The sequence below is a fragment of the Fusarium oxysporum genome, chromosome 9 (genome assembly GCF_000149955.1).
Source record: "Fusarium oxysporum f. sp. lycopersici 4287 chromosome 9, whole genome shotgun sequence".
Lineage (NCBI taxonomy): Eukaryota > Fungi > Ascomycota > Sordariomycetes > Hypocreales > Nectriaceae > Fusarium > Fusarium oxysporum.
Genome location: NC_030994.1, coordinates 1,259,347 through 1,273,298, shown reverse-complemented (window position 1 = coordinate 1,273,298; position 13,952 = coordinate 1,259,347). Strand labels below are relative to the sequence as shown.

The following is a 13,952-nucleotide window of genomic DNA, read 5'->3' as shown; positions in this document are numbered from 1 at the left end:
TAAAAGGGGTTGTATAAGGTAGGCGTGTAGAGATTGGTGGGGGTTTAACGAGATGGAGTAGTACTGGTACTCCTTGAGCAGCGGGAAGATGTCATAGGTTTAAGTTGACGAGAATCGTTTAAAACGGCTGCCGAAGTCGAGCCCACTTGTTCTGGGATTTCTGACAGGGATATAAGGGGAGACGGGGCTGGCTCCGGAGATTCAGCCTTCAAGTATGTACCATGTATGAGAAGGGAACAGACGGATTATCGTAGGACCAAGAAGGGGGTTGCTTGCTAAATAAGAAAGAAATGGAAAGGGGGAAAGACGGGTCTTCTATTTCAGGCCGTAGTGCCGAAATAGAATACGTCGACAAGGATAAAGGGTTGTTGAAGATGAGGTGCAGCAAATATAGAGATCGTCATACACCAGAGAGACTTACCAATCCGGGGACAATTCTAGAGGCACGCGGAGAGACGAGAGTCTAGTTGGGGGGTGTAAATATGGAAGTAAAGGTACTAACCTTTGTGATAAGTAGAGAGAGAGAGAGACACGCGAGCTCCCAAATGGGAGAAAAGGCGAACTTGGCAGTTCCGCTCAAGTTATTCGTGTCAGTTGTGAATAAGTGAAGAGGAGGGAGAGATGTTGGAAGATAAGGAAAACGTGCAAAATCATAGGCGTCACAGTTTCAACAGAAGATGAAGAATAGAAGCACCTAGAGACGAGGCGACGCGAGGCGAGACTAGACCAAACCAAACCAAATCAGAAGGAAGGGAAGAGAGATCGGGGGTGGGAGGTGGTCGTTACTCTACGATACTTGTTCTCTATACAAAATATATGAGGAAACTTGGTGGAGATGCCCTAGTCTCTGGCATGTATATAGTACTTCGGGACGGGCTAGGATGGATTGACAACTGGGAAATGTTGTAGATTTTCCAACTTTAGCACTAAGGTAGGAGGTTCCTAGTAAGTACCTAGTAGCCTGCTAGATAGAAAGAGGGTCCCCTAGAAAACTTGAGAGGACTCTGCGTATATCACGAGTTTTTAGACGCCTCCAGTCTAAGCTCATCTCAGGGTTCAAAGGGTCATGAATACTGTGTTCAGATGATTGAAGTTGAAGTTGAAGGATACATAGGAATGAAAGCCAGTGATATGGTCACAAGAACTCATACCCTGGAGCTCTCGAGTCACACAACAGCATCAACTTCTGTCTTACAAGGCAAAACGGATGACGATGGCAGGCCGGGGTCATGAACTCATGACGTCGAGGCAAAACATCGAATCTAAGCCAACAGCAGTAGCTAAACAACAACCCCCCCAAAAAACACCAACTGCACTGCCCGATATCGAATGGTAATCCATTTCGAGCAACCAGTGATGTTTGCCGCGTATCTAACGGCCAAGGTGCAGCACCAGATAGATAGACTTTGGTGCCCGTTGCAGCAACCGAGGGACGGAGCCTAAACCCCTCACTCATCTCGATAATCGGGAGCTCGTCAGTTCCCTGCTTTTGCTGTTTTGTGGTGCGCTGTGCTGCCAACCGGGGATGCATGGGAGGATGAACCTAAAATAAAACACATCCCAGCTCAATGGGGCCAAGAAAAACGTTCAGATCCAAGATCCAAGATTCAAGATCTGGGCCGGGGCCTCTTGACTGAGCTGAGGATTGAGACAAGGCAGACAAAGGAAACTTTCCCCTTCTTCATAGCGTAACCGAAAAGTTGCCCTCCAGAAGCGCAAGCATGGCCAATAACCATAGAGACCAGTATCACAGATCGCGATGCAGGAAACCAACGAGAATGCAGGGTTCTCAGTGAAGATGCAGTATTGTAGACGGTACTCGATCAAGACCTTTCTCCCCGCGGCAGAGGACCCTAGTTTCGCATCTGTCGCCGATCTTGCTCTTGTTTGTGTGTACAACCTCCTCTTGTCACTCTTGGACGGTCCGCAGAAAACGGAATACAGCGCGCGCTCGAAAATGCACCTAAAATCCGTTGTGAGTCGGGGGTTATCGTAAGGGGTGTCGTTCTCGCTTCTCTCTCGACTCTTTTTCCTTTCGAGATTCTGGCTGACGAGGACGATCGAGACAACGCTGCAGTTGCAACGGCCATCGGGTGAATCAACTGGCACATCGACGCTACTTAATAGTTGAGAGGGAAACCTGCCATTGACAATAAAAACGGGCTGGCAGCTTCCGAGATAAAATGGAGCTTTGCGTCTAAGTGAGAGCCTCGCTATTGGGTGGGAGTGGGAGAATTGGGGGCACAGAGACAGGTCCTGGCAGGGCTGGCGTATGCACAGTAAGAGCTAAGGAACTGGAGCAAGGCCCCAGGTTCTAGAACCAGGTCGTGACTTGAAAGAGGCTCAAAAAGAAAGTCGTTGGCGTCATATGAGACGGGGGGTCCGCAAAGGATCCATGATGGGTCATGGCCATGATGCCAACGATCTCTTTTTTGCCTTGCTGAATAACTAATCTTTCACGAATACTATGAGATTCAGACATGGTAGAAATGTAGATCAAATCTTTTTTGCCTTCTAACACGGGAGTTGTTGTTCAATCTCAGATCTCAAGTCTCTACTCTCGGCATCAACAGTTCAAAGCGTTGGACAGAAGCCCAATCTACGCATCATCGTTCTCTCAAGCCTTGCACTTGTCATCCAATAGTCTCGAGGGTGTGGCGGCCCGGATCGAGATGCGGCCAATCCATTTCCTCAACCTTTCAGCCTCCCTTGCAACGATAGCCTGATACAGCGAGACAAGCAGCAGTTCTCGCTGCTGCAGCCTGCCACACAACGTTTCCAGCTTTCCGGGCTGCACAGCACAGTACGCGGTACGGTACACGAGTTGAAAACGTGCTTCTCTATGCTACGGGTGTGCAACGGAATTCCATCCCGATGATTATTAGAGGCAATAATATCTCTGTTGGCTGATTAGCCGCCAAACGTGACCAAATTTTAGTAGACTGTCATGACTTGTTGTACCTGTTCTTTGGAATGATCTTTTTCTCGTCATGAGCTAGGGAACCATACCCCAGGACCCTTCTTTGGATGACGCTTACTATAGTGTTGTCCCCTTCGAAATTAGTTAGATCGGTTCGCATTTCGCCAATGTTCCAATTGTTCTAGACCATCTCCGATTTCTTGGTTCCCGAATCAGGACTTGCTCTGTTGTCGCTGTTGAGAGCCCTTTGGCGATGCCGAGTTATGGATGACGAGGGGCATTGATTCTTCCGCTTAGTCAATATGACTTCTCTCCTTAGGCTGAGACTTATATGATCAAGATTCATCATGTGTGAAAATGGCTGCCAAGAAAGGTAATTCATCACACGACCATTTTCTGTTTCTATATGTTGATTCTCTACCAGCTCGATAACTAACAAGAGCCCCATTTTGAACCTCAACCTCGAGCTCCAGAACCCTGAATTCAACCTCCCCACAATAGCTGAACTAGCTAAGCTCTCTCTGATCTGATTCTCCCTGAAGAACTTCTCTGCCTATAAGCATTATTCTCTTAGTAAATACGATTAATACTTTTAACGTCACCGTATTTTTGTCTAGGCAATTCCGTTATTCATCGACGGCTTCCTCCGTCTACTTGTTCCGCCATCACATGTCATTCCCTTAACAGTCTGTGCATAAGCTTACCGTCTCATGCTTTCGTATAGCTCCCCTGCTCGTGATAGCTTCTCGTCCCCAAACATGCTGAGAGAAACCGTTGGAGTCTAGGGCTTATCTTACTCATTCAAGCTCAAGCGTTTTGAGCCAAAGTATTACCAATGTTACTCGGGTCGATCAATGGCTGAAACGCCCTAAACTTCAGCCCTTTCAGGCGGTAACGTTTCTGACGAGAGATACAAGAAAGCCACAAGGGGGCCCTGACATACTAGGGACGGTTAGAGAGAAATGGAGTTTTTGCTTTGCTCTACGTAAAGAGGCAATTGGACAGACGACTCTCGAAGCAGCGGGGAAGCTGCTTTTTCTGACGTTGATGCTACGTTTTTGCTTTCTTCTCCTCTTTTTCTGTTTATTCTTCCCTTTACTATCTTCTTTAACCTTCTTCTCTTCTTTCTCCAAACTTCAAGCTGACCTTTTCTTCATCAATACCAAATACTCACACACCCATCATGACTTCCAACTCCATCTCTCAACTCCCCACCCCAGAGCAACGGGAAGACATCACCGCTAGCTTGGCAGACCTCATCACAGCCATTGAGTCTCATTCTCAATGGACTCCCCCCAATGTTGACCGTGGCCTCTTCCACGTCTGGGACTTTGTCAAGAGATCTCATTATATCATGACCGAGCTGGACAACATTGCAGCTGGTCGAAAAGTTCAGCATCCTGAACAGATTCCCAAGAACGACGGTGGTGAGTAGAAGAAGCTATCCTATTGCTAACCTTAACGGAAGAGTGTACCTCGGCTTACACTATCTTCTTGTAACAGTCGCTTCTGGCCCTGAAGCTGCCCTCGCTTCCTACACCGACGTTTGCACACGTACCATCACAATCAACGAGATGATTCAAAACCCTCGTATGCTCGTCATGCTCGGCCTCTCCAACGTCGACTTTGGTTCCGCTATTCAAGAAAAATCAGAAGCCGTTAAAGAGGCGATCAAGAGCGCAAACTAGATCTGCTCTGGACCTGATACACGAATGACGTTGTAGAGCTTGCGTCACGCGATGATCGTCGGCCGTTACAGGGTTTATGAATGATGGAGTAAAGGGCGAACATATTTTGGTTTGACATTGGGAAACAATTCAAGGCTCGAAAAAGAAGAAAAGAGAATAAGAGCATGCAAAAGTTCCATGTGGTATCCAGTTCTTTGCTGGACCAGCAGAGGTTCAACTCACTAGTACGAGATGGCTAGTTCAGCAGATTGGAGCTACAGCTAAGGTATCTGAACGATAAACAGAAACAACACACCGTGACAGATTCGTGAGTTTCCCTTGGAAATTGAAACGTAGAATGAAATGGCATTATCATTCCTTAGTCATTTGACCCTAGCCCAGCCTATCCACCCATGCTATTCTATTCAAAAGAACAGAAGAGCAAAATAGTTGTCGTCATAAACAGACCATATCGGTAAACTAAGCATCATATCATCCCTTATGATCTGCAAAATGCCCTTATCCAATCTCGATAACTATACACATGCCTCCCGTTCCCATTGTCCAATAAACCCGCCCATATATATACCTCCTCATGATTGTCGCCCAAACGAAAAGGATATCATAGACACATCATGCTACAGAATGTGAAAAGACCAATACAGCTGATTGCACATCAGTTCAGCTTCTCGCTCGTCATCATCTCACTCCAGCCCAGCGCCCCTTGGCTGTTGTCGATGGCCCGAGGGTAAGTCGACGACCGATGTTTCCAAAACAAACACAGCTGCAGAAAAGTACACTCAACATCCACATGCCCGTCTCGAGTGTCTTCTGCTGGGCGAGTCCACCGAGAATGGGCATATCTCCATCGGCTGCCATTGTGGCATTAACCAAATGCCTGAACGGAACTTGAGTAGGCGCCGGCATCATATCTGGGTTCACGCCGAGGAGCACAACCGACCCTGCGAGTCCAACCGCAGCTGAGAGCAGAAAACCGGGCTTGGAGCGGTCGATAAGCCACCATAGGAGGGGATTGACAAGTGCCAAGGTCAGTGACACCTGAAGGGTGGACGCCCAGGCCACTTTGCGCTGCAGGATGTTAGTTATGCGGAACAATGGCTTTGCCGTTGGCTGACTTACAATCGCGAAGACAATTCCGACAAAGGCACCGATAGCCCGAACAGCAAGCGCCCAGTCAGTGCTTGGGTCGTCATCTTTCGCTGAAGCACTGGTTTCTAACACAGCTTCATCCCCCTTGTCGCCGAACGAGTTCTCCCATACTCTATCAAACCAAGGGAACAGCGCGCCCAGTGCAACGCCAGCAAGACCCCAAAACGTCAAATGGCCCCAGTTATACGTAGCACGAGGCGGAAGACTGTCCGACTCGTGGAAGCGCGATGTGACTAATACGCCATATCCCACGCCGAGAACGAAAAGCAAAAGTCCTCTTAATACTAGAGCACCACCAGATGGAGAATGCTTTTGAGGCCCAGCAGGTTCATGAACTCGAATCGAGGACCGACGACGAATATGGTGTGATCGATCCTTCAGAAAATCAAACGTAGCGTCGTCGATGCTAGGTCTCTTGATGGGTGTCTGAGCGCCTGTTCCCCAAGGTGTATCGAGTTCATCGCGATCGGCAAAGACACGGTCGCGCGAAGAGGACGTTGTGGGAGAGTAGATTCCGAAGAGCGTCGAGGAGGTCAAATTCATGAATGATTGAGGCCTGCTAAGACCTGCGCTCGCAGGCTCGGGAGTTGGTTGTAGGAAGCGCGCAATATTGGGATCTGGAGCAGGCGCGGGAGTTGGAGGAGACGAGTTCTCGCTTGGTGGTGTAGGAGTCGTCAAACTGAGATCGAAGGGTCTTCGAGGGACGGGACGAATAAGAGGGGGACCATCATCGGCCATTTTGAAGCCAAGGTTCTGTATAACTGACTGTTTTGGTTGTTAGGTATGAAGACAATGGTGAGGGACAGCAATGGCTTATGAACGAGGCTCGGGTTCAGCTGAACTGAGCTGAAGCCTGCAAGTCTCAATATTCGGACAATGCAGTGCTACTAAACTTACAGTCTCGGCCAGTCTCAGCTTAGTATCCTAAGCAAATATTGGTGTAGCTTCCGAGGGTCTGTCTGTCCCGGATAAAATAATTTGAAGCTGTTGGGGTCCAGTCTCTGCAACCCTGTCCACCACTTTCACAGCGCGAGCTAACGAGCACAGGGCCTAAAGCTAGTTGGACCGGGATATCCGAAGCAAGTCAAGCAATTGAGTATAAACGGCAATTGCTGAGAGGAATTGAAGAGCTTCAAATATCTTGTTGTTGAAGCAAGTATAACGTGGTTAGGATTGAGTGGCAAAGAGTAAGACAGGAATGAGGAGATGGGTAAGAGGAAACAGAAGGAGGACAGTTTAATACCCAACCCTGGAACCCAAAATAGAGAGAGTAGTAGTGACAGAGTGAGAGAGAGGAAAAAGAAGAGAGACGGCACGTAATTAGCCTCAACTGAAAAGGGAAACGAATGAGCTGAACGAGGTTGTTCGTTCTTCACATGCTCACAAGACCAAGGGACGGGCAGTTTCACGACTAAAGGGCCCCAGGAATTACGTAGATTGTGCCCCATTTACCTGCATCAGCAGCTGTTGAGGGCCCTGAACCCCTGTATCTTTTAGGTGGGCGAGTCCCCGCCTGGCTCTGTAGAGATGTCACTGATGATGGTGGTGGAGAGTCATTAGTGATGAACTTGACACTCTATAACTTGATAAGGTTTATGTCCATTGCGCAGATTGAACTTGTAGACATTGAATATCTCTTCTTCAACGTCCAGTGCCTGTTGTTGACATTCTTGATCGTCATCCTCCATCCAATCCCGTCAATTACCCCACATTCAAAACGCCTCAAGCTTGAATTCGAGACTCCGTGGTTGGTCAGACTAAGGTAATTCTGCTTTGACTTGCATTTGTGACCCCCTCGTGATTCAAGCACATAACAAGATCAGCAATCCCCTGGGGCCCTGAGCTGTGACCCAAGAGTCCAAAAGGGAAATCCGCGGTGCGATTCGTTTATTTGCAACTGTTGATACTGCTCTGCAACTCTGCACACATATCATGTACTGTAGGTAGTATTTCTTGACCGGTCTGACGCTGGCGTAAACTCAGTGACTGTGGCGAGTTCAATGGCATGCTTGGTTCGATTTGCATGTGATTCTGGGCGCACAAAACAACTGACTCTCACATCACCACCAATTCCTCACATATCTAACATTAGTTTATAGATTGCTAGCTACCGTATCACAACAAACGCAAATATCCAACCAATAACATGCATTTTTAACACCCTGTTTTACTCTTCATCGCTATCACTCTCCTCTTCCTCTTCATCTTCCAGCTCATCCTCACTCTCCTCAGCTCCCTCTGGCCGGGGTATCATCATAAACGCCGTCATGCATGTGATTCTGTTTTGCGTCTCATACGTCCCCAACAACTCTCCCTTGGCCTCCTCTGCCTTGACGCTACCCTGCAGCTCCGGTACACCCGCCCGCCAAACCCGGACCCGTCCGTCGCTGCTCCCGCCAGCCACGTACAGCGTCGAGGCGTCCTCCGCACTCGGCACCACCACAAAGTCCTTGATTCGGCCCTCAACTCCGCCGGCTTTTCCGCCGATTTGACCCATCAACTTGGCTGTCGGGAGCTTCTTGTCCTCCGACTCCGGTTGTGTAAGGTCCGATTCCTTGGTCGAGAAGAACAGGATGCGGCCATCCTCTGTAGCAACCGCCAATAGTGTCGCATCCCCTTCCTTGTCCAGTGCAACATAGAAGAACTGGTGCACCTTTGTTCGAATTGATCCCATAATCCTGCATTTGGGCACACTGTCCATGCCAAATGCCACAATATCCCGATCAAATCCTACCGCGAACTCATCTGCTCCATCAACGCTTCCCCAAACAACTCTTCGACCCTCTCCAGTAGAGTGCTTTCCCTCGCCAGCCTCCTGCAGCATGTCTTTGCTAAAGTTTAACACTCCAGCCTTCTTTCCAGTAACCAAGTTCCACAATCGCATTGATCGCTCGCCCTTGCTGACGCTAATCATAAGCTTCATACTGGGGTGGATGGCAAAATCATTGACGCCAGAAGGTGTACCACCGAAAGGCGCTGTGTCGCCGCTGGGACGGCCTTGAGGCTTAGGAATAGGTGCCTTGATGTTGCTGAGTAAAGACCAATCTCGTGTTCGGGTGACCGCAATTGTAGAGTCTTCGCTCGATGATAGTAACTTTGATCGTGTAGGGAAACATAGCGATGTCACAGTCGAAGAGTGATGAAGCAGGGTGCCAACCTCTCGATTCTTGGGGTTCTCGAGAATCGGTCGGGGAGCAACCTTGGCCAGAATCTCCTGGTTCTTTCGGCTGGGTGGATGCGCCGACAAGTTGTAAACATTCACGCGCTCGTCAGTGCTACCAGAGGCAAGCATGACCTTTTGTGTCTGTCCAGGAACCGGCGCTGAGATCGGCGACGCAGCGACGCAACGAATCGCCGAGGTATGGGCATTGAAGAGAAATGTGTCAGCGAATTCAGCCTTCCCCTTTCCGCCAACCGTCACTGTCAATCCGTGAAGAATTCGGTCGTAGGAGCCGACAACGATCTGGATGGTCTCGGGCGCATTCGAAGCGGTCGCAGGAGTAGTAGACTTCTTCAGCGCTGAAGTCTTTGCCTTTACAGGCTTTTCCTTAAGAACTTGAGCACCCTTTGCCTTCTTCTTGATCGAAGGCTCAGAAGCAGGCTCGCTTTGAGCGATAGCTTGTCTCTTACGTTTGGCCATTTTGTCGAATTTATTCTGATGTTGAGTAGTCGCTGTAGAAAGCTTCAATTCCTGCTACAAGCCAAATGGGAGGACCGAAAAAAAATATTGGGAGATAAGATAAGAAGCTGTCCTGCATACGTGCATAACCCCACCATATGCATGACTTTCACCATCCAGAAACTGGACCTCTTAATTTACCAGAAACATTCTGGACGCTATGCGCTGAGTATATTCATATGTATGTGCAGTATGGCAGTTCTAAATCCCTTCACCAATGTCTATTTACCGGCTTGATCCTCCGTTCTGGCCCCCAATCTCTCGCTCAACCATTTCGATCGAACCTAGACTGGGGAACCTTTTGGAAAAGTCCTGAAGATAATCATCCTTCTCTTTAGCTGTCATGTCCACCATTTGTTGTCCAGGAAATTCAATCAGCTCTTCCGTCGATGTTTGGGCCCGTGTGGGCTTTTGGGGCGACGATGGTCGTTGGCCAGTAGGCAGGCTATTGAGATGCACTGGCTTCTTTGGAGCAGGAGGTTTCGCTGGGGGTTTGGATGTAAGAGCTGGGGGCGCAGAGGATGTCGAAGAAGGATATCTTGCTTGAGGCGAATCGACCCGTGTTTTTGCCACCATCAAGGGCTTCTTGGGAACTCCAGGAAGAGATTTCTCGGGCTTGTTGCCAGTCTCCGGAACATCAGTGTACTTTCCGTAGCCTTGGGCAGTTCTTTGAATGTTGGACGGCTTTTGGTCTTCATTCAAGAGACTTTGAACCCTGTTCTGAATGCTGACAGCACGGGAAACTCCCCCAATACTCTTAGGCGGAACTGGTGGTCCGCGTTGTCCTGCAGCAACCCGCTTTCGATATTCGGCTTGTGCTGCTTCCACGCGCTGTTCCTCTTCCTGGAGCTTCAGCCGTTCCATTTCCCGTCTCATTTCAGGTGCCATGCGATCCTCGTCATCGTGGAAATGGCCATCGTCACTGCGCCCATCAGTTGCCTCGGAGCCCGCGATAGGAGTGAGATCACGGCGTGCCATGCCCCTTTCTGGCGAAGGGATTCTCCCATTGTTAGGGGAGCTGCCTTCAAAGCGCTTAAATGCATCACCGAATTTGCCGGCCAGAATATTCTTGTTACCAGAAAGAGAAGTCAAGCTGGAACGCTTGCTAGACTTAGTCCGCTCCGAATCCTCCAGACTTCTCAAGAACTCCATATCGCTCGACGTCCGTGGCTCGTCCGCTGGCTCTTGATAGGGGGAGCGAGACTGGGGCGGTCGGCTTGATGAGCGTGATGCAGCCTCTCTTTCACGCAAGAAATCGAGAGTCGTGCCCTCAAGGTTCGTGCTAGCGGGTCGTGGCCGCGAAGGGGCTGGCGAGGCGCGAGCAGCAGGTTCTAAGAAATCAGCACGAGGACGGCCGCCTTCAAGTGATGGCCTCGATGAAGATGGCTGACGTTCATGACTAGGCTGCTGAAAAGCTGAAATTCTTTGTGAGACGGCAGCACGGGGTTCCTCTGCGTTCCATTGTGCTGCACTTGGGTCAACCTGCCTTGTGGCGCTGCTGGAACGAGAATATTCAGCGATTTCGCGCTGAATAGGCCGTTCCACATCCCGGCTGAACTTCTCAGGTGGAGGTGTCGAGGTCATCGTGCCAGTCGAGACATATCGCGAGTTGGATTGAGAAGAGATCGCCTGTAGCTCGGGGTTGTTGCTAATAATGGACTGCGCCCTGCTAATGTCAGGTCTACTTGGTGCGGACAAAGTCTTAGCAAGCGGGGGCTCCAAGGGAGGTGAAGCAACTGCAGCATGGTGTCCCACAGGAGTGACCGAGTGTGTTCTAGACACTGGCTTCGGTCGAGAAGATTCGGTCTGCGGCGCTGCGAATGCCTCGTCGGCCAGTTTTGCCGTCACTCTTTCGTTCAAATCAGAGGAGGTATTGCCTGTGGGTGAGATAGGTGAGGAGACATCAAAATCGAATTTGGTGCCTTGATCATGCAATAGTGAAAATTGATCGAGGGTAGGGAATCTTGAAGATAATTCGTCAAATCCTTTGGAAGCAGCCTTGGAATCAAGGGCAGCAAATGGGTCTCCCTCAGTCTTCCTCATCGGAGAAGCATCTGGTTTCTGGGCTACCTTGGCTGGAGCCGGTGAAGCTGTCGGTCGTCCTCTTCGCATCGGTACAACATCAGGAATAACTTGCTTCTGAGGTTCGGCTCGCGTAAACACGGCACCCACAGCAGGAGTTTGTTCTGGTTTTGGGGCCTTGGGTTGAGGACTATCGGTTCTTGCATGGGATTGCGGACGACTGTAAATCTGTGACCATTGTTATTATGAATTCTTCTTGGGATAATCGTACACCTACATCTTGAACGGGAACATCACGCCCTTGCATGGCGCATCCTTCCTTTAGGACCTGGAAGATATTCGGTCGATCTTGTAAGTTTTCTCTCAACATTGATGCTGGAACTATGTCAGTCCTGAAACAAACAACCAGGGCCAATGAGCATTACCTATCAATTTCTTGAGCCTGTCAGAAAATACAGGGTGACTAGGGAATCTGTAACTGGCATTCAAAATTGCCAATTGGCCCTGGTCCTCAAAGGGAGTAGTGTAGTAGCACAGCTTATACAATAAAACTCCCAGTGCCCAAATATCAGACTTTTCGTTTATGGGTTGCTTGCGGTATACATCGATCATCTCGGGACTCCTGTACTGCATCGTGGTGTGCTTCTGTACATCTTCATCCATAAGACGACATTCGGTGACGGTAGTGGGGGCGGGACGAGGTGATGCGGCTGAACCGAAATCGCAAAGCTTGAATCGTTTGGAAGATCCTCTGGCGGTAATAAGAACGTTTTCGACTTTGATATCGCGGTGTAGCAGTGGTGGCTTTAGGTAGTGCATGCACGCGACACCCTCAGCGATGTCGGTGAAGATATTGAGGATCTCTGGCTCCGTTAGGCGGTGTTGTAGCCTGGTGTTCATGAAATCGATCAAGCCACCGCCATTGCAAAACTCCATGAGCAGAAAAACTTCGTATCCTCCTCCTTGAAGCTCGGAGGCATGCGAGTCGATATATGTGACGATCGGTCGGTGGCCTTTCAGACGCTTCATTGTCTCAACCTCGATGCGCATGCCCCGCAAGGTATCCTTATCGGGGACCGCAACTCGCTTCAAGACAGCCTGATCGGTGCCGTCGACAGGCTTGGCCAGCTTGACGAGGTAAACATGGGCGAAGCCTCCCTCGGAGAGATATTTCTGAATCACCACGCGGTGGCTGCCAACCTGGATCTTGGTGCCTGGGGCGAAGGTACCAGCCGGAGCGCCTCCAGGGATGGCCACAGGAGAGCCGTAAGGGGCATGATGATGATGCTTGTTGGGCATTATATGCGCAGGAGGATATTGGCCGTGTGAAGCCATCGTGAGCGGGAATGTAAACGATTATTGACGATGACAGTTGAGGAGGATTTCGAGGGTGAGGGAGATGACGGCGACCCCGTCCAACAGGGAGCGAGCTTGAGCCAAGGAGCCAAGAAAGCGTCTGGCGGTCGAAAGGGGGTCGAGATTCGATCGGGGCAGAATTGAAGTAAAAGGAACGGCAAAACTGGCAATTCAAGTCATCGGGATCAAACAAATGCTAAGTATAAGAGTGATTTAGAACGGTCGCATCGTCAAAAACACATGGCCCCTTGGCAAGTTGTTGGAGGTTGCAGGCCTGGCCTAACTATCATAGGTTCGGTGCTCAGTGGCTTAGTCCCCGGATCAAGCAACTCCACTGCCACCTCACATTCCACTCCATCTTCTTATTCATTGTTTCAACGGCGGGGAATTGTCGGTAAATCCCAAACTCCAGATGTCGAGATCTAACTTTATTCCAATTGAATATCTTACCATTTAGTTTTGCGTACTGCTATATAACCGTATTGCAATTATGTAAGTATATATCTAAGTACGTATCAACACAGAGTATTCTTGTTGAGTTCTTTAATCCTGTGACCACCACGTTTATGAATGACCCTGTTAGCTTCATGTTTCATCCAGCTGACAATCGATGTTTCGCTACGAAATTGATACAACCGCGAGTAAGGATGTGCTTCCCGCAATTTTAGCCTGCTTCCTTACACAATGTGATTATGTTGGTCGTTGCTTGAACCTTGGCTTATTATCAGTAATTGGCACCTCAGTGCCTCCTTTTCTGTCATCACATTCATGATAGACCTCTGAGGAGCATCCTTATCGGTAATTTGGAAAAGGGAGAAGTTACATAGAAAGCAAAATAAGTTTATCTCAACGATTGATCGACGGTTACCGATCGGTTTCGTTCATCAAGGCGATATTACTTTGCGCATCATAAATTCACTTACCCTATACTGAGTCCTCGAATCTTCGTTGGTTTTGCATTCGGTCAAGTCTCGGGGCGTTCTGCATGCCTGATTCATCAATTTATTTGAACGGATTATATGCTTTGTATCGCACTCATATCTTTACTATATGGATGTCACTAGGTCAGCTTTGAACAATCAGTTGACGGGGTACATAGTTGAATATTCATGTATTCAACTTTCCTTCGTCACACAAG

The 13,952-nt window shown here is 49.1% G+C and overlaps 4 protein-coding genes across 8 annotated transcripts; 1 reads left to right on the top strand and 3 right to left on the bottom strand.

The window, feature by feature from the left end:
* Positions 1-3,074: 3,074 nt before the first annotated feature.
* Positions 3,075-7,331, top strand: FOXG_09306 (uncharacterized protein). Of its 2 annotated transcripts, XM_018388397.1 has the most exons (4): positions 3,075-3,293; positions 3,345-4,347; positions 4,424-5,635; positions 5,738-7,330. In XM_018388397.1, exons 2-3 carry the CDS (start codon positions 4,104-4,106, stop codon positions 4,606-4,608), a joined length of 429 nt encoding a protein of 142 aa, XP_018246452.1. In that variant the 5' UTR covers positions 3,075-3,293; positions 3,345-4,103; the 3' UTR covers positions 4,609-5,635; positions 5,738-7,330. The 2 variants fall into 2 exon arrangements, with proteins under 2 accessions (XP_018246452.1, XP_018246451.1); XM_018388396.1 differs by having other exon boundaries at positions 4,424-7,331.
* Positions 3,583-7,331, bottom strand: FOXG_09305 (uncharacterized protein). 4 transcript variants are annotated; one of them, XM_018388395.1, is made up of 4 exons: positions 6,655-7,172; positions 5,728-6,522; positions 4,831-5,676; positions 3,885-4,555 (listed from the first exon to the last, which is right to left on the bottom strand). In XM_018388395.1, the coding sequence occupies exons 2-3, from the start codon at positions 6,493-6,495 to the stop codon at positions 5,287-5,289; spliced, it is 1,158 nt and encodes a 385-aa protein (XP_018246450.1). In that variant the 5' UTR covers positions 6,496-6,522; positions 6,655-7,172; the 3' UTR covers positions 3,885-4,555; positions 4,831-5,286. The 4 variants fall into 4 exon arrangements, with proteins under 4 accessions (XP_018246449.1, XP_018246448.1, XP_018246447.1 ...); XM_018388394.1 differs by having other exon boundaries at positions 3,583-5,676; positions 6,655-7,330; XM_018388393.1 differs by having other exon boundaries at positions 3,583-5,676; positions 5,728-7,331.
* Positions 7,332-7,924: 593 nt separating this feature from the next.
* On the bottom strand, positions 7,925-9,397 carry FOXG_09304 (uncharacterized protein; the record flags this gene model as incomplete). Its single annotated transcript, XM_018388391.1, has 1 exon — positions 7,925-9,397. The coding sequence occupies one exon, from the start codon at positions 9,395-9,397 to the stop codon at positions 7,925-7,927; it is 1,473 nt and encodes a 490-aa protein (XP_018246446.1).
* Positions 9,398-9,661: 264 nt separating this feature from the next.
* FOXG_09303 (NAK/BIKE protein kinase) lies at positions 9,662-12,793 on the bottom strand (the record flags this gene model as incomplete). Its single annotated transcript, XM_018388390.1, has 3 exons — positions 9,662-11,686; positions 11,736-11,833; positions 11,884-12,793. The coding sequence occupies 3 exons, from the start codon at positions 12,791-12,793 to the stop codon at positions 9,662-9,664; spliced, it is 3,033 nt and encodes a 1,010-aa protein (XP_018246445.1).
* Positions 12,794-13,952: the final 1,159 nt, after the last annotated feature.

What these genes read in the sequence shown, in the direction of transcription:
- FOXG_09306 (XM_018388396.1), top strand. Translation starts at nt 4,104, where the DNA reads ATGACTTCCAACTCCATCTCTCAACTCCCCACCCCAGAGCAACGGGAA. An exon ending in GATTCCCAAGAACGACGGTG is followed by an intron (nt 4,348 to 4,423) that starts GTGAGTAGAAGA and finishes TTCTTGTAACAG; the next exon opens with TCGCTTCTGGCCCTGAAGCT.
- FOXG_09305 (XM_018388392.1), bottom strand. Translation starts at nt 6,495, where the DNA reads ATGGCCGATGATGGTCCCCCTCTTATTCGTCCCGTCCCTCGAAGACCC.